At 36.1% G+C, this 18,259-nt stretch overlaps 1 protein-coding gene across 2 annotated transcripts in view; it reads left to right on the forward strand.

The window, feature by feature from the left end:
* Window positions 1-66: 66 nt before the first annotated feature.
* TRAPPC12 (trafficking protein particle complex 12) overlaps window positions 67-18,259 on the forward strand; it is a 53,657-nt gene continuing 35,464 nt past the window's right edge. For both annotated transcript variants that reach the window (XM_009634270.2, XM_035889899.1), the window contains exons 1-4: window positions 67-1,549; window positions 5,822-5,938; window positions 14,426-14,539; window positions 15,393-15,531. In XM_009634270.2, the coding sequence (XP_009632565.1) occupies window positions 341-1,549; window positions 5,822-5,938; window positions 14,426-14,539; window positions 15,393-15,531 (1,579 nt within the window). In that variant the 5' untranslated portion in view covers window positions 67-340. The remainder of the gene's footprint in view (window positions 1,550-5,821; window positions 5,939-14,425; window positions 14,540-15,392; window positions 15,532-18,259) is intronic.

Raw genomic sequence — 18,259 nt, forward strand, 5'->3', positions numbered from 1 at the left:
TGGTGGCAGCGCGACCACCACCCCACCCCACCCCCTCTTAAACGGGGACCGAGCTAGGCTTTCCCGAGCAGGAGAGCAAATACGGTTTTGCCCCTGCTTAGTGGGAGGCCTTTGCTCTTTAATGCCAATATTTTTGCGACTACAGAAAAGATAAACCCTTTTTCGTTATTAGTTTGTTCTGTGCTAGGTGGAAGATATCAAATAGTGAAACAGCTATATTTTTAAAGCAAGATTTTCAGTATTTGTGTGATACTTAGGAGTTTCAGGGTGGCACCTGAGGAATACCCAAGTAATAAAACTAATACTTGTTGTGGTGGGGATTTTTCCTTCATCAGCTACCATGGAGAATAATGAAAGTAATGCGAAGGATGCGAAGAGCACTTCTGATGAAGATGAGAGTGGAGGCATAGTTCAACACAAAACTCAGGAAGAAATTCTCTTTCATGAGGAAACCATTGATCTTGGTGGAGATGAATTTGAGTCTGAAGGGAATGAAACTGTATCAGAAGATTCAAATAATTTTGTAGATAAACTTAATGATCAAATGATGGAGAGTGTAATTATTTCAGATTCTCCAAACAACAGTGAAGATGACACAGGTGAACTTGGTTGTTTGCAAGAGATCGTAGAACAAATGGAAGCTAAAGATAATCAAAAACCACAAGCAGAAGTGGATAAAGAGTTTTTAAGTAATGAGAGTGAAACTGAACATGAAGAAACACCCAAAGACATTTCTGAGATTGGAACAGATGATCAGGCATCTCTAAAGGAAGAATCCATTCAGGAAGCAGTGAAGGAGGAACCTCAGTTGGGACACAACACTCCTGTTGAAACAAAACCAAATAATATTCATGAAAGCAAACCTGAAGACCGGATATCTTCACCCACTACTAGCAAACCGTCTCCCAAGGCTGAGCCTATTCCTGTGTGTACCATCTTCAGTCAAGCAAACAATGCAAATACCCAGCCACAGTTGTTCCTACCTGATGGGTTTCAGCCTCAGATGGTTAAATCTCCCAGTTTTAGTAGTATAATTGAGACTCCAGTGAAGTCTAATCCACAGGTGGTTCAACCAAGTCCTAGTCTAAGCAAGTTCTTTGGCGATACTGTTAACACTAATACTTTAGCTTCTGATTTTTTTGATTCGTTTACCACATCCAATTTTATTTCTGTTAGTAACCCCAATGCAAGCTCTTCTGTTCCAGAACAGATGTCCTCTCTTTCTAATGGTGGAGACAGTTCTTGTGCTTCATCGAAACCTACTTTCTCTGCGGAAAATGGGAGACGTGAGGCAGGCGGTCCTCCATCATCTCTGGAAATAACTCAATCCCCTAAGCCCTTCTCACAAATCCAAGCTGTTTTTTCTGGGAGTGATGACCCATTTGCCACAGCCTTAAATATGAGTGAACTAGACAGAAGAAATGATGCTTGGCTTCCTAGTGAGGAAACCAGGAATGTTCTAATTTCAGTTGCCACACAACAATACAGCACTGTGTTCATAGATAAAGAGAATCTCACCATGCCTGGATTAAAATTTGATAATATCCAGGTAAGAGTCTATGTATGTGTGTATGGTTATATTTTAGAAGTATTGTATAAGAGCTGTCCAATAATCTGTATATAATATGTATGTTCATATTGTTACTGATGGTCGCCTTGTGTGTATTACTTCAATCCGTATTAGAAAATGTAATGTCAGTGCCTACTCATGCGTGAAGGGGCTAAAACCAGTTCTGATTTATTCATAGTGAAATTTGTTGGGTACATTGTAAACCTGTGTTGACAGTTTCCATAGTATCCAAAGCTGGTTGTATTTTTAAATAGTTTCAGTTAGTTCTTGGTCCTCCTAGTTAGTAAGATAATGGTCTCATTTGGAATATATACAAAATTAGTATGCTGCACTACAAAGTCTGAAAACGGACAGCTTGCTTTGCCTGTGGAATTCACTGTTGTGACCAAGTGGGAAATAACATTTTTCACTGATGTTCGCAGTGCTTTTAACAATGTTAACACTGACTGAAATGGCTTCATTTCTATCTTCCCTAAGCAGTGGAAAGGTATAACCTGTAGGAAAGATTGAGTGCTGGAGCAAGTTACTGGGAAGGGATAACCCCAAAATTAAAGGGAAAAATCCAGATGAGATCATGAAGGTATAAACAAAGATTATCAGTCAATAGTCCTGTACAAGCAGAGAGCAGTCTGCAGTAACCTAATCTGCGGGAACTATCAGAAAAGTTTCTGGAGTGAATCAGGTCCAGATTTGTAGCTGAATTATCTGACAAATCTTGGGTTTCTGTCACAAGCAACAAGTGATACCAGTTTTAGACATATGCCATGCGCCTGCTACTTCTTCTGTTAGCTTTATCTTAAAATATTTTGTTTGTTGTGACAGAGCCCAGGAATTAGCGTGAAAGAAAACACTGTAATAGGAAGCTACTCCTTCTCCACTCCTTTCAAAAGAAAAATAGAAGGGTCCTTCACCAAAGAATCCCTTAGACCTTGATGAGTAATTCAAGAGTGTGTACTATTTCTCTCCTGACAGCTAATGGGATGGACAGCAGAAATGATCCCTTCTGCAGGCCCCAAGGATGAGGTCCTCCTTATTGTGGACCTCCGATTTTACAATAGTTCTCTCTCTCCTTCCTCAGTCCAGTCAAGGATTCAAGGCTATTTTGTGCTAATGATTCCCTGAACCTGGACACATGCTTATATGCATATCTACCATTTAGTACATAATTGAAAAGGAGATGTTATGGCAATGTGCACGTGATGTATTTCTACAGTAAGACCTGATGTAAAATCATCAATGGAGTTAAAGGGGGTTCCTGCTGCTTTCTTCATTGATTATAATTTATAGGCAGTCACATAGGCATGTCAGCAGGGACAGGTTTTGAAGTGCTTTATGTTTATACAACTTTCCTCACTTCCAGATACAGCTTTTCAGTGGCCTGAGCGCACGCCTTGACTTACCTGACATCCCCTAGTTTGGTATCATTGTTCCATGTGCTTCTGGTAGTGCAAATTTTGTATTTAACTGAAACTATAATTGTAAAGTACTTGAAATGTCAACTGAAACATTGGGAGGCATGTTTTCAATGTTAAATCGGCTTCCAACAATGTTCATTAAAGCTTTGGTATGAATAGTTTGCTAACGCTAAATGTTAATGCAAGATGTTAAACCAGGCTGCATGCGGTTGACAAGGAAGTTAGTTGAAAAGTTCATTTACAGTGAACTAACTGTAAGTGTGCTTCAGGGGTGCACTGAAGTTTTGTGTGATGTGTACTGAGCTCAATGCTTTTGTTTCCCTGCTCACTCAGAAAATATTTGTTCTTATTACAAGTGTGTTGTCTTAAAAGTTAAGTGGATAAATCACCCAACAAAAATAGTCAACGTTCTCTATTTCAACTGCATGCTACTTTTTGCTGATTGTTCAAGAAACATTGTTTTTTAAACTATTTTGGATGGCGTATGGTACAGATTATCTGAACTTGTGCTCTCTGGGTGTGGGAACAAGTTGGAGTACTGCTTTTTATGCTCTTTCCGTTATGCCTTTCTTCATCAGTTACTGTTTGCTGTCATGATGTCCTTTGTTTCATTACATTCATTTGTAATGTTTCGTCCTCCAAAGTACTGTTGGGGGGATTAAAAATTCTTTTATATTTACGTAATTTTGCACACACTGCCTTTCTTATATCCTTCAGGCTCTTCTGTCCCACAGATGGAAATCTGGTTTATTCATAGGATAGGTGACAGCATTAGAGGTAAAAATTTTCCGTGTGGTGAAACAGTAGTTGCAGTCTCATGCCTCAAGAAACTAGACAGAAAACACAAACATATTTCCTATCGCTGTACATGGGGAAAGTGCAAACAGTTAATTATCTTTATCATAGCTAAGCTTTACTGTGTTTTATGCAGCTCACCTTTTTTTAGGCAAAAGGTTTTGTGGGTTGCTTTCTGCTCACTGTGCTCACAGCTTCCTGCCTCAGTTCTTCAAGTGAATGTTTTCATATTCCTTCCAAGGGATTTTTGCAAATATTCCTTTAAATGCTTACATTTTTGCATAGTCACTTTCTGCTTTAACATCTTAAATACTGCATACCGTTCTAGTTAACACAGAACTGAAAAGACAATGAAATTAAAACAAATTGGAGAGAGAGGAGGGATGGTGAGGAGTGCAGACATTCTCTCTTGTGAGTGGTAGCTAAAAGGAAGAGGACCTTTTGACTTACAAGAGCAATAATTGTCTAAAATTCATAAAAGAATTAAGGTAAATGGAGGATTACGATTTGCTGGTTTTTATGGCAAAGGAACTGTTGAGTAATAAGCATGACAAAAGGAGTTACTGTTCCGCAGCCCATGTAACTGTTTTTGAGTTGTAGAATTCATTGCCCTTGGATGTACTTTTGCTGAGAGAAACAGACTGAAAAATGAGCAAGAGAAATGTCATGAGAGGTATGCCTATCAGTGGGTGTTTAAAAATTGCAGGCAAAAATGTCCCCTGGCACAGGTGGACCATAATGTTCTGGCTGCTTTAAGATGGGAAAGACCACTATGAGCTTACTCTGTTTCTTACACTGTTTTTGCAAACATCTACTATTCACCAACACCCTTACTCTGGCTGAGTGTGTGTTATAAATTACTTTGTTTAAAAACAAAGCTATAAGTATATTGTTAGTATAGCGCTGATAATTTTCCTTCTTTTCAGGTGTTTGCTTTTCTAGATTATAAATGCATAAAAGCATAAGAATGGCAAAAATCTTACAGAAATGACTTTTGTACCTGCTTTTGGCATGTGGTGACTTCTGACATCATAGGGGATTCACTTGTATACAGTGATGTGTCCAGTCCCAGTGACCAGGACCACTGCCCCCTGTGCCCTGTCCTACGCTCTGTATTGGCAGACGTGGTACCTGAAGAGCGTGCAGACAGTAGTGGCACAGTTTTCAACATCCCGTCAGTGTGTGGTCTGCGGTTCTTTAGTAGCTGCTTGACATTTAAGCTTGAATTCCTTGATTACCTTTTGAAAATCTCTTGTACACAGAACCACAAGGATATCAGCCAACAGACGGGAGGGCACAGAATTCGATAGTGGAACAAAGATTAGAAGGAGAAATTGAGGCACAGAGGGTGCCATATACAGACTTACTCAGTTTAGTGCTAGCAAAGCTGGAAATAGAACCTGGATTTGGACACTCTTCCTCTTAGCTGCTTCATGTCGTAAAATGTAGAATTAATCTTGTCTAGCTTTAGAAATCCGTTTCAAATGTCTGTGTCTCAACTAGTCTCAAGTTTCCAAATTACTGAGCTCAGATAACCCGATTTCTGATTCCTGCAGTTAATTCTTTTGAAATTAAGAATACTTGTTGAAGGGTTGCTGTTTACTTGGTTTTATGATATCTCAAAATGTATTTTCTGTGGGTACTTAAGGCTAACTGATCACGTGCACATTTATATTCAGTCAGTAGATTACACCTTTCAACATTAATATCCATTACAAAAACCTGTAAAACTAACTGTGTTTTGTAAGATCTTCGAAGGTTAATAATATGGGAAGCAAATAAGCCTGAATGTTTCTATACTAACTGAAAGCTATATACTGAAAAAAATAGTAAATAATGTGGAGTAAATCTAGAAGTTTTCATTAAAATGCGGTACATATATTTTCATTTATATTCATTTTGCACAAAAAGTACTGGAAAGCAAGCATTTCTTAAAGAGAAAAAAGTATGTTGCTCAGCTAATTCAACATTTTATTTTGCTAAAATAATATTTAGCAGTGTTGTGTTGTGTTTCTTCTTTTTCTGTTCCATGAACACCAAGGGAGATGCAGTAAAAGACTTAATGCTTCGCTTCTTGGGGGAACAAGCTGCGGTGAAGAGACAAGTTTTAAACGCCAACTCTGTAGAACAGTCATTTGTAGGCTTGAAACAGCTAATTGTAAGTAACGATCTTTGTAATTCAATATATATTAAATACTGTGCTTCCCTCAAGATAATTGGGAGCTACTGACTGTGAGGAGAAACTAAAAAAGAAAAAAAAAACCCACCCTGCATACCATTCTGTTCATGATCCTGCGAAAGTATGAGCCAAAGTTTTTAGTGGGAATGACACTGGGGTTTAAATATTGGGTTTTAAATGATGTAGTAAGCATTAATTTTTTTTTTATATGCAAAAGTTAGAAAAAGGTAATTTTAAGTTACTGTAAATTTTATCAGCTGTTAATTTTTATGTTATGTAAATGGTTGCAAAACAGATTTTAATGGCTCTTTTGTTTATCTGCATATGTATTATTTGTTTTCATGTTAGCATTTTACAAAAGGAAAGATATTCCCATTGTTGTAAATGGTATGCAAAGCTGTTGTGATAATTACAACTGCTTTAATTTTTTATTTCAGTGCGGGAGAACTAAACTAAATTACTTCCAAATGAAAGCTTAATTTTCTCTAAGTTAAACCCCTTTCCTTAACATAAATATTTTGGACCTGGAAATAGTTGCATGTAGCAGCCTTGTGAATCTTGACTTCTTCTCTCAGCCATTGTGTACCTCTATGAAACTCATTAGTATTACATGACTGAGCCTTACTTAATCTGTTGAAATGTAAAAATATTTTAGGCTTATTTTTGAAAAAAAATGATCAAAAATTACTGAGGAAAAGCAGTGAGGAATTGTGTTAGGACAGTCTGTATTTAGTATTTAACATATTTTAATTTAATTGTGTTCCATTACATGTAAAGCTCTAGAAGAGACTTTTTGTCATGTTAGGAAAACTCTAGTTGGTCTCCTCAAGCATTGTTAAAGGAATTCAGAGGTAGTTGTTGAAACTAAACCTGAAAAAACAGATTGTTTTTATTTATTTTTATTTTATTTTTTAATTATTTTATTTATTTATTTATTTATTGTTATCCTGGAGATAGATATTTTTCTGTTCATCACAGTGTTTTGCTTAACTTGAGAGTTTGGAGGGGAATCTTACTAAGAAATCTTGTCCCTGTTAGGGTCTACATAGGAAAAGCCTTTTTCAAGCCTTATTCAGCACTTCCTTTCCCTCTTCCTGAAGAGGAGTTTTGACATATGGGAAATGTTTTTCTATTTGGCCTGGTAGCTGTGTCCATTCAAAATGTCATCCTATGCTTCAGACCATCTTGTACCTTAAATACGGTGCTGCCACTGATACTGTTTTAGCTTTGAGTCTGCTCTTAAGCTCCAGGAGAGTAGTGTTAAGGCTTTTAGAGTCAAAGCAGAGAAAATAAGGAGGCAATCTGCAGCTGTCAGATTTTTTGCTACCTGCAGCAGATTTCTTTTTTAAAACTTGTCTTATTAGAAGGGGGTTTTTGGTAAAATTGCAGCCATTCAGCCAGAAATCAGGATGTTCTTCAGTTTTCAAGGCTTCCAATCATTAGCTATTGGTTGTTCTTGAGTATGCGATATGACTACTTCTCAGTTTTATTTGCAGAGCTCTGTTTCTTTTAATGGTAAGAATTAGTTGGGGTTTTTTTCCTTGCAAACATTCTTGTTTTTTCTGAAAATCTTAATGTGGAAAATTTATTTTTGATTGGCAACAGTCTTAAAGATAAAAGGTGTTTCAGATTTAGAAACATTAAAAACCCATGCTAGGTTATTTTGATTAAAAAGATGCATGCTTTTTACATAGAGAGTAGGTCAGAATAACTTATGCTCTGTTACCAACCCCCAATTTTACTTTCTTTATGAGTGAATTCCAGGCCAAATATGTTCCATGAATACATCTTTTCATGCAAAGAGCCAGTTACAGGGAATATTTTCATGAACATCTGGATAAAAACCAGTGAAAGTTGGGAATATTGCTATGCAGTTTCTGTAAAGTTAAAGTTTTTTTCGTTAGCTGTTGGTCTCGTATCCATGTGAACTACACATGAACGTGAGAATTAATGAGATCATTTCAGTCACCCAGTTCAATCCCTTGCAGCAACGGACAGCCACTTAAAAGAGTGTGTTTCAGAGGGGTCCACAGTGCAGAAGAGAAATGCATAGAATTAGGAAAGATTTCAGCTTCAGACTGGTACCTGTTATTTAGGTGTTTACACATGAGCTGATGTCTGTACTCTTAAGTCAAAAGAGATCTAATCAGTGCAGTTACTGATCACGTCTAAATTTAGATGTGTAAATCTGGGATCCGATCTAAAAGTCTCAAGAACTATTACATGCTGTAGGAAGGCACCAGTGGCAGCTGAAACCAAAAGTGAATGTTAAGTCCTGTTGTAAAAAGCATACTAAATGGCTCATCGGCATCCCAAATCTTCATACCACAGGTCTTCATCTGCAACTCTGGAGCTCCTCTATTCTACCATACAATTGCTTCTGTTAGTTTATTTGGCTGTTTTAACAATACAGATACATTGCTACTACTTTCAAAGGCTATTCCAGGACTTCATTCCTTTGGTGATTAATCAAAGGAATTCTAATCAGTCCTCTCTTGAAATCTTTTTTCTAATCAAAGATAAAGTTGTTTACAACAATTTAAGTGTTTTGATCTCATGTTGCTTTTTAAGTCATCTTCTCTTCTCAGTGTTTGCTTCCTCTCCCCTGCTACTTCGTACAGGTAGACAGCAGTGACATTTCCACTTCTCAGATTTTCTTTTTAAAGGCAAAAATAACTCTTCTAGTCATCTCATTATGGGTGTCTTCATAATCATCCTAGGACCTCTTCTAAGAATCTCTTCCAGTTGAAGCTAGAATCTTTTTATTATCACTGTCTAGAACTCAACACATTGTGTTGTAGGTTACATAATTTTCCATGTTAATGGTTTACCTTTTCTGTGCTGATTTTGTAGACCATCTTATCTCTGTTTAGTGATATGGTCCTTCCATATAATCACAGTACTTCCTAGATAACATCCGCAAATGCAAGTACCGGCTCTGTTCACCAGGATCACAGAAGAATATCTTAAATTGGATATAAAAGTTCCAGTAAAAAACATTTGCTTGTACAAGTTAAAAGACAGTTCTTTGGGTAAGATGAAGCTAACGCTTGCAGCAAAGAATGTTGGAGACTGAAGTCCTTTTTGGGGGATCATAGTTCAGTCAGTCTGCAGAAGTTTCTTCAGGTAAAATTAGTTGTCAGAAAACAAATGTTATCAAGAAGGTAGTGAGCTGAACTTCCAAAGGTGCACCTTTTCTGACGAGACCACCAACAGCCGCAGCATTTCTAAGACAAATAGTTGTTCACCAGGAACGGAACTCAGATTGTTAAACTCCGTTAACAAAATTGTTTGTTCAGCATGAATTTGGTCTCTAGTTGATTTAAGCAAGATTTGTATCAGTAACCCTAAGATGGATAGTTGGTTTATTGGACAACTGTGCTTTCACATCTTAAATTTCTGCTATGGAATGGGTAACAGTGAATTGGAAAAGCTTTATTGGTAAGGGTGGGAGGGTTGTGCAGTTGAACTAGTTTTACAACTTTGAGGCTTTTAAAGAGATACGGGAGTGCTGGAGCAGTCCAGCAAAGTAATTCTATAAATCTGTGTGCTTATCATTGAGGTGATAACTTGTAAATAGACTTACAAATCTGTAGAGGCTAAGTATTTATACTTTTTCAACCGAAAACAGAAAATCTGAGTTTTCAGTTTCTGAAAAGTTTTATTAATCTGGCATAGGAACATATATTTATTTGCTCTAGAGGTAACTGTAAGCAAGAGCTTGTCTTCAGAGCATTGCTTTATTTACAGCAGCAAATAAAAACTATACGTACAAGGTGCAAGCTGCAGTTATGATAGTTCCTGTTTTCTGTATTTTAGGTTAATTATTTACCCTCATTTGAACAAATAACACGGTATTTCCTACTGGAGACCTTTCTGATATTCTGAGTTGTAAGGTGTTTGCAGCCACAGAAAAACTATGTCTTTGATAGTTGTCATACCTAAAAAACTACTGTATCTTGCCACTATAAATACGTAAAGTTTGCTCTAAGTATGCAATCATTCCTTCAAGCTACTAAACCAGGAAAGGGTTACTAACTACATTTTCTTAACTGATGTGAAAGTGTTCTACCAATGTAATTTACAGGGGAGAAGAATGTCATAACTAGTGGAGGAGGACATTTTAATCACTTTAATGGTGTTACATGTAGAGTTAATGACTCCCTTTGAGTCTACTTTAAAAAAAAATCATATACTGTTACTTTGGCACGTGATTAATGTTGTGCTGTTACATTTATTTTCAAATACAACAAACTTGGATACAGTGGTATGGCATACATATTCACTTTAATAAGTTAGAAATTATCCTTAAAAATATGGAAGGGGGGGGACTTTGTTCCTTTATTTCTAAATCAGTGAGCAATTTCCAACATTTTTGTAGGTGATTTGAGAGAAGGTGGGAGACACAAGTAGCACAAACAGTGATTGGGGACTTGTGAGGGAGGTTGCATTTCTACACTAAACAACATCAATTTATTGAATGAAATTTCTGTGGCTTACCTCAGAGTCAAAATTGTTTTCCTGAGAGACTAAATAATGTTATAAATTCTCTTTGTGTACCAGGTGAGTTCCCTTTTCATTGAGCACATTTTCTGTAGACATCCAGTCTGCATGACTCTCATTGCTTGCCAGAAGAATTCTACCTGGGTATTAGCCATACTCATTGCATCACCTGAGCTTCACTGCTTTCATTCAGGAAAACAATGTGCATTATTGTATACAAAGGGGAAATAGGAACACTTCTGCAATCGTATGTCTAAGATCTTTGTTCAACCTTAATTAAAAGATGAAGCAAAATTGACCTGCATGAGAAGGCTTCCAAGGAACAGTTAGGCATGTGAGACAGCAGTATTCAGCTATTTGGTAGTATTTTTTTCAGTCCAAATCAGTGAATATCTTTCTAATAGCATGAAAATACAGTCTTTCAGATACAGTGAAAACTCTGATAATTGAAGTTCTTGTGACACTTTATTAGAAAAGGAAGAAATGTAAAAAATATTTTTCCAGACAGACTACAGTTTTGGCCTTAATTGGGCCATTTTACTCAGTTGGAAGTTGTCTTCATTTCTGAATCTAAAAAATAAAACATCTCCAGTGCTATTCTTGTATTTGAACTAATAACATTCTAGTTTTAGTTGCTGGAATTCTTTTCTACCCTCATCCCATTCCTTCATCCGTCTTTGCAGAAAATAGGCTTTTTGATGGCATTGGGATGTACAGAATATCTCAGTTACTTCTAACTTTGACCAAATGGACTAGAAGCATTACCAGATCTTTAGATGTGGATTTATTAGAATTTATAACTCATATTTTTGACTCCATTTCAGATGTTTTTTAGGCTGTTTCCTTTTATTGCTTTTAATAAAAGGGGATCATGATAGCCTTAGTTGGGTTCTTATTTTGAAAATGGTGGAACATACGTCAGTAAAATGAGGAGTTGAATTGATCACCTTACATTGACATTTTTATCTCTTAAAGCTGCAGATACAGTATTTAGTTAGGTTGGAGGTGCAATCAAAAGAAGCGGTAAGGTAATAAACATACTGTATTTGTTCCAAAACAGGCATGTCAGATTTGTGTGCAAGGTAAGCTCTCACTGAAGAGGAAAAAAATGAAGAAAATAAAAAGGGTGGGCAGAGGAGGCTCTGTAACACACAAGTCTTACCACCTCAAGCTATGTAAAACTTTTAGTTCCTACCTCTACAGGGTAATAGTGTGACAAAATCCTGGCTCTACTGTCTACTTTTTTTTTTTTTAAACCTAGAGTCATTGTATTCAAATCTCAGACAACTTAAGAAGTTGAATGAAAACATAAAAAATCATTGGGATGGCTCTATCTTTCTTAAAAAAAATAAATCCTTTCTAGTTGAAACCTGTTTTAATATGCGGTTTCCCCATCTGTATGTAAACTTGCCCCAGGACAACTTCTGATTTTTTCGAAGAGGAGAGTCATTCTGCAAGGAATAATGCAATTGCATTGTCTGTTGGGTGGCAAATATGCTAGTCCTAGCTTTGGTATGTGTACAGCAGTCAGTACTGAAATGTTTTGGGGTTTTTTTTTTTTTCTTTTTTTAATTTTTGGTTATCTTATATGCACCCAAAAAATCCCTTCACAAGTTAAACATCTGGACTAGTAGTGTGTGAAAAGCACAGAAATCATACAAGATGGTTGATTTTCATTAAAAGAACAACAGCTCCATATTTTTTGTGAAGAAAAGATTTCCTAATGCCATGTATGGAAAGAAGTTCTCTTCTGCCAGGGTGGTACTGTGTTAGTGAACTATCTGGCAATAATATTTGGCTGACTCTCTTTTCTCTAGGAGAGAATAATCTTTTCACAAAATTGCTGCTGGAGGACTGTGTCCTATTCATCAAGGAATAATTTTTTTATTCTTTAAGAATATTCTTCTGTATTTTTGATGCTATATCTGAAACTGTAGCATCCATATTTGCTCTGAGCCTCTACTTATGACTTACAAATAAAATTCATCCCTATTACTTTCAGGAACAAGGAACCTGGGTTGTAAAGACTGTGGTGGCTGTAGACTGCAGGAGACATGAAAGGGACTGACCTGCATGGTTTTGAGGGGTGTTTGAAATAACTGGATAAAGATTTCTCGTGGGCTGGCAACTCTAGCAACTGTAAGTCTGGTACAATTTGCCAGAGACAATAATGTGTCCTACTAATTTCAAATTAAGTTCTACTGCCAGCAGCCTTCTATTAAGCTTCCACAGAGAATTATGCTCCATGACCAGCAGGCAGCTCTAATTTTGAAATCGTGATGAATATTATGTTTCATTTTCCAGCAAAGACTGTTTTTATGATGGTTGTCAGACTTGCTTCTCCTGGCTGTCTTGTTCTATAAAGAAGTATTTTTTTGTCCATGCCTGAAATAGAATTTAAAAAATTTTAGCACCTAACTTTGTCATAAATGTTCCAATTATTATTTTTGGATCCTAACTCTCACTTGGGAAGGAAAGTTGAACAGTTTTAGAGTCTGTGTCTCCTTCTGTTCTAAGGATAATAAGAAATTAATTTGTCTCTGCAGAAGAGGAATAAATTTCAGGTAATCCATGTCAGTGTCTTTCTGTTTTTCTAAGTTGATACAGATCTATGTTGAACGATGTTGTAAATGCGTTACCAATTCCTGCTCTTCCATAAGAGTGTAGATGTCTCGGAAGCCTCTATGCTACTTTGTGGTCTTGCTGTCAGCCGACTTCCGCATTTCCAGTGGAACTCAAATTTTTATCCGGGATTTGATAATGCAGGGGAGAGATGAGGTGGTCAGTGCGCAGTGATCTCTGTAGTGGCCCCTTGAACTATATGGTTGCAAAACGGGGGGCCAGAGAGTATGAAAACTCTTCAGCTGTTACTAGTAGTTTTTCTGGGTAACTTCGCTGTATTGACATGTTTTCTAAACTCTGAATACTGGAGAGAATTTAGTAAAATACCAGTTCAAGGTGAGTACCTGAACTTTACAAGCACTGATATAAATATATTCTATTCCTTTCCATTTCACCAGATAGCATGACAGTTTTCCATTTATCATTATTTTTTTATGTATTTAAGAAACTTACTTGAAAAAAGATTACTTTCATGAACAAGATGTATTTCTTTTATAATGACCTGCTAGATACATGTCTCTTGAAAAACTCTTCTGTATGACAGAGAAGTATAATAGCTTAAAACCTGTGAAACATCAGTCTGTGTTTTAAGTTTTTGGTAGCGTTAGCTATTTACATGGCTGTATTAGCATGTTAATAGGCAGAAGCATTAATAGGATAACAATGTGACAAGGTGGTTTGACTTGTCTAACTAGGAATGATTTTATTAATAGAAATATATGTATAAAAAAGAATATTTTTGTTAGCCATGCAATAGAAATTCAAATGTTTACATTTTATAGGTGAAACAATTGTTATTGTTCTGAATTTATCATTTTATATACTACATTGTTTCTTGTTCTTTGTTCTCAGTTGATAGGAATTCTGTGTTCTGGGCAATGTTAGGGAAGTCTGTTTTCATTAAATGAACTTCATTAGGGGTTATAATCTGAAATACGGAAGTCAGTGAGGTAAGAATAGGTGTTAAATACTTTGTAACAGTAGAGTAACTCAGATGTGATTATTGAAATATGGCTGGCAATGTCTCCTTTTGAAAAGAAAACAAAATTGTGAATATTATAGTATATTAGCAAACATGATACAGCTTTTAGGTTTAGAATCCCATATGGTACTGTATATTCTTTTGTTTTAGTAATCTGATGTTAACTCTCTGATGCTTGATTTCTCTTTTTGCCTAGTTAGATGTGCAGCTTTGACAAATGACTTTGTGCTTCTCACTGGCCAGCTCTCCTGACCTTGTCACTATTACTGATGGGTAGATATAGCTGCTTCAGGCAAAATAAGCAGTTATGCCTTTTAGGGACTTTATGGTTTTGCTAGTTACTCTTTTCTTCTTCCCAGAGCAGTAAAAACTGGAGAGCAGCAGTTGACTTGTGTGGGCGGCTTCTAACTGCACATGGTCAAGGCTATAAAAAAAGTGGACTACCTACTAATCATACAACAGATTCTTTACAGGTATGTTGAAAGATACACCCTTGTCACTTTTTTCCAACAATATTCACAGTGGCTTTTTTTTTAATATGATCAAACTTCTTTTCTAATTGCTACCTAAAAACTGAGCTTATTAAAGCATTGTAGCAAGTCACTTTTTCTGTTTGCTTATGTAAAGGAGATCTTCATTTAAGACTAAGTTGTTGGGTTTTTTTTTTCTTAAAAAAGTAAAATTCTGTCTTGCTTGTATATTTTTAAAGGTAATCACACTAGTAAAAAGGACTGTGTTTTGCTATCTTGGAACACTCACTGTGCTATAAAGTTCATGGACACTAGAGTGTGAACTTTGTAGTAAGATTTCAAATGTTAGAAGTATGTTTCACAATGATAAGAAAATAAGAACCCAAATTAATAAAGGTTTGTGAAACATTACAAGGGGTTTACTGAACAAAATATAACCAGATGACAAGTCATGGTTCTGTAGTAACTATAAAGCTAGCAAAGTTTCACCAAAATCATAAAAAATGGGAAAAACAATAGAAAATTGGATTGATAATTCTGACATGCTAACTCAGTTTAAAGAGAGATGCTCTAATTTTGAAGCAGGTTAGTTTTTAAACTTCATCTTCAAAATCTCAGTACCTTTGCAAACAAAACATCAGTCCTCTGTGTTTTGTTTTAATGATCTTATGAAAAGTATTCTGTGAAAGAGCATGTAAATATAAATCCTGATTCTTACCAGTAACTAACATAGAAACTCTTTACTCCATCAGAAAAACTTAGAAAGCTGAGATTGTATTTGGATGCAGCTTGTGACTGAAGCTAATAACAGACCTTGCATTTTCCTTCTTTTTTTTTTATGTGTATTTATTCTTAGCTGTGGTTTGTGAGACTAGCACTGCTGGTAAAACTGAATCTATTCCAAAATGCAGAAATGGAATTTGAACCGTTTGGAAATTTAGACCAGCCTGATCTTTATTATGAATATTACCCTCATGTATACCCTGGACGAAAAGGTAAGATACTTGATACATAAAATGCTTTTTATTTTTGCCATTTTTACCAGTTGTTATAAAATAACATTCAGTTTGGTGGGTTTTTGTTTTGGTTTTTTTTTTTTAATTATTCTAAAGCACTGGTGAACTCTGGATTGTTTCTTCCCCCCCCACCCCCGAAGAACATGATTAACTACTATGTTAAAATATTGTTTGCCTTATGGGGGTAGCGATAAGGAGCAACATTAAGGGGTAAAACTATTCTATCACAATATAGGTAGGCAATGTATTTCATGATGCTCATACAGCATTGATTTGAAAGATAAATGTTTTTAACAAGTAAATATAATAAAGTAGTTTAGTTCTACGGTATTGAAACTAAAAAACCCAAACTTTAGTAGTTCTTTTTAGCCCGAAACAGGCTGTGAAATGTGATGGGAGATATTTATGGAAACAAAATATGTAAGCTTTTCCTCTTAAGTTCAGCCAGGTACTAACACTGGCATGTCCATGCACATGTGCTAATTCAGGTATTGTTTTCTAAGGTTTCCTGGTTTCTAGGATTTGGAAAAAAAAAATTAGAGTTTGATGATTTTCCTTAATAAAAAAAATACTGGTTAAATGTAATATTTTTTGCCTAGTAATTGAAACTAAATAAAAATCGGTAATATACCGTGTATCCCATTGTTGAAGAGGAAAACAGACAGCACCAGCCTCAATTCTTTATAAGTGGTTAATCTCAAGTTATAACTGCGCTACTTCCTACTGCTTCCAGTAGCCCATAGGTTAACTAAATAGTTCCACTACCCAGGATATTCTAGTCCTCCAGGAGTCTGGATTTGAAAAATTGCTGGTTTTAAGAGCAATTTCACTCCTGTTCAGGCCATTTTGAAATTATTTTTTTTTTCTAAACCTGTTCTTTCTGATGCAAGTTCAGGGCAGGTTTAGGCTAGACATTAGGACAAACTTCTTCACTGAAAGGGTTGTCAGGCTCTGGAATGGGCTGCCCAGGGAGGTGGTAGAGTCCTCATCCCTGGAGGTATTTAAAAGAAGGATAGATGAGGTGCTTAGGGACATGGTTTAGTGGTGGGATGGCAGGGTTAGGTTAAAGGTTGGACTCGATGATCTTAAAGGTCTTTTCCAACCAAAGTGATTCTGTGATTCTACACTGTTGAGAGATCTTAACTGGTCTTTGGCTTTCATATTTGAACCTCAATGTATAATAAAGCGCCACTCTCTGAAAAAACAGTCCATTTTACATAAGACGCTGGTGGTCTCAATGAGGAAAGCTAGAAAGTTAAAGAGCTTTTGAGGTTGCTGAGGAAGGGAAGTTGGTGTCAAGAAAGTTCAGGATCTTTTGCAGAAGACTCTTTTATCTGTTTAGTGATGCAAAGGATCAACCCAGCAAAGCCAATGTGGACTGCCTAGAACAAGTCCCTCTGATCTTTCTGAGCATCTTTCAGGCAATCACAGGCAAAAAATTTGTTTTGCCTTGAATATATTCAGTGCACTGAGAAGGAAATGTGTTGTTTTTGAGAGAGAGGTTTTGGTCATCAGCTTGGACAACTCTTTAGATTTGAGTATATTTTGGCAGCTTTGCATGTGATCCAGTGCTGCACAGAAGTAGCTTTCCCCAGGCCGTATGTATGTTTCCACGTTTTTTTCAGTATTAAAAATAAGTTATTTTGCCTAAGAGAAGGATCATTGCAGGTCATGCCAATATTTGAGTCATTTCAGCCTTCATGCTGCAGAGCATACATGTAGCAGCAGTTCTGGACAGTCTGGCCAGCTGTTGCAGGCACCTGTCCTGTGACTGAACCTTGGATCCAAACTGTCTTTGCAGCAACCACTCAACCACTGCAGCTGTTTCATACAAATTCTGAAGGTATCTATAATAAAAAGGTGAGCATAAGGAAAATATTCTATTTCATGATTATCTGCCTCAGTTCATTTTTAACAGTTGAACATTCCAACCGGGACCATAATCTGGTCATCTGTAAGGAAAATAAGATTGAGGTTGGATGGAACTGACCTGCTGCTTTATATCTCATACAAATACACTGCAATTAAGATGTGAGAACACCTATCAAACCTTCCTTACATAGTTTTGAGGCGAGAGAGATGCTATTTGCAGTGATGTAGAAGAGAGCAAGCAATTCTCGTCTGGCTAGCATTGAACTATGCAGTGCTGGATTATGGATAAAGAAATTTAGTATACATGCATTGTTAACCAGCTAATTTAAATAATAAAATAGATATAAATCATTCATATATTTTGGTTGAAATGTATTAGTATGAATCCACAATCCACTGCTGTTTGGTAATTTTACATATCATTTTGTGGTGTAATAAGCATAAAAGGAAGAGTTTTGTTTCAACATTTTAATTTTGATTCATGGTATATAAATGGAGTAAGCACTTAAAAATCCATTTAAGAAATTAGAGTATAAATATAAATAATGTACACATTAATTGTAATACATATAATATTTTGCATCATTTCTTTGTATTCAAAATATTCATGATAAGAAATGTAATAAAATAGAAAGTTTACTGTGTTTTCTATGTTTGAAGTAAGGAAAGTTTAAATACCTGAGCTTCTTACAGCAGTGAGGGTAGTCCCTCATCCATTAATGTCTGAGAAATATACCTCTAATAATTTGAATTCCAAGTAAATGTATGAGGAGTGGAAGGTGTTTTTTCCATTGAGTTAACATGGCCAATACATTCCTCTTAATCTTCCTCTGAA

This window comes from Egretta garzetta, unplaced genomic scaffold, assembly GCF_000687185.1.
Source record: "Egretta garzetta isolate BGI_Z169 unplaced genomic scaffold, ASM68718v1 scaffold62, whole genome shotgun sequence".
Taxonomy (NCBI): Eukaryota; Metazoa; Chordata; class Aves; order Pelecaniformes; family Ardeidae; genus Egretta; species Egretta garzetta.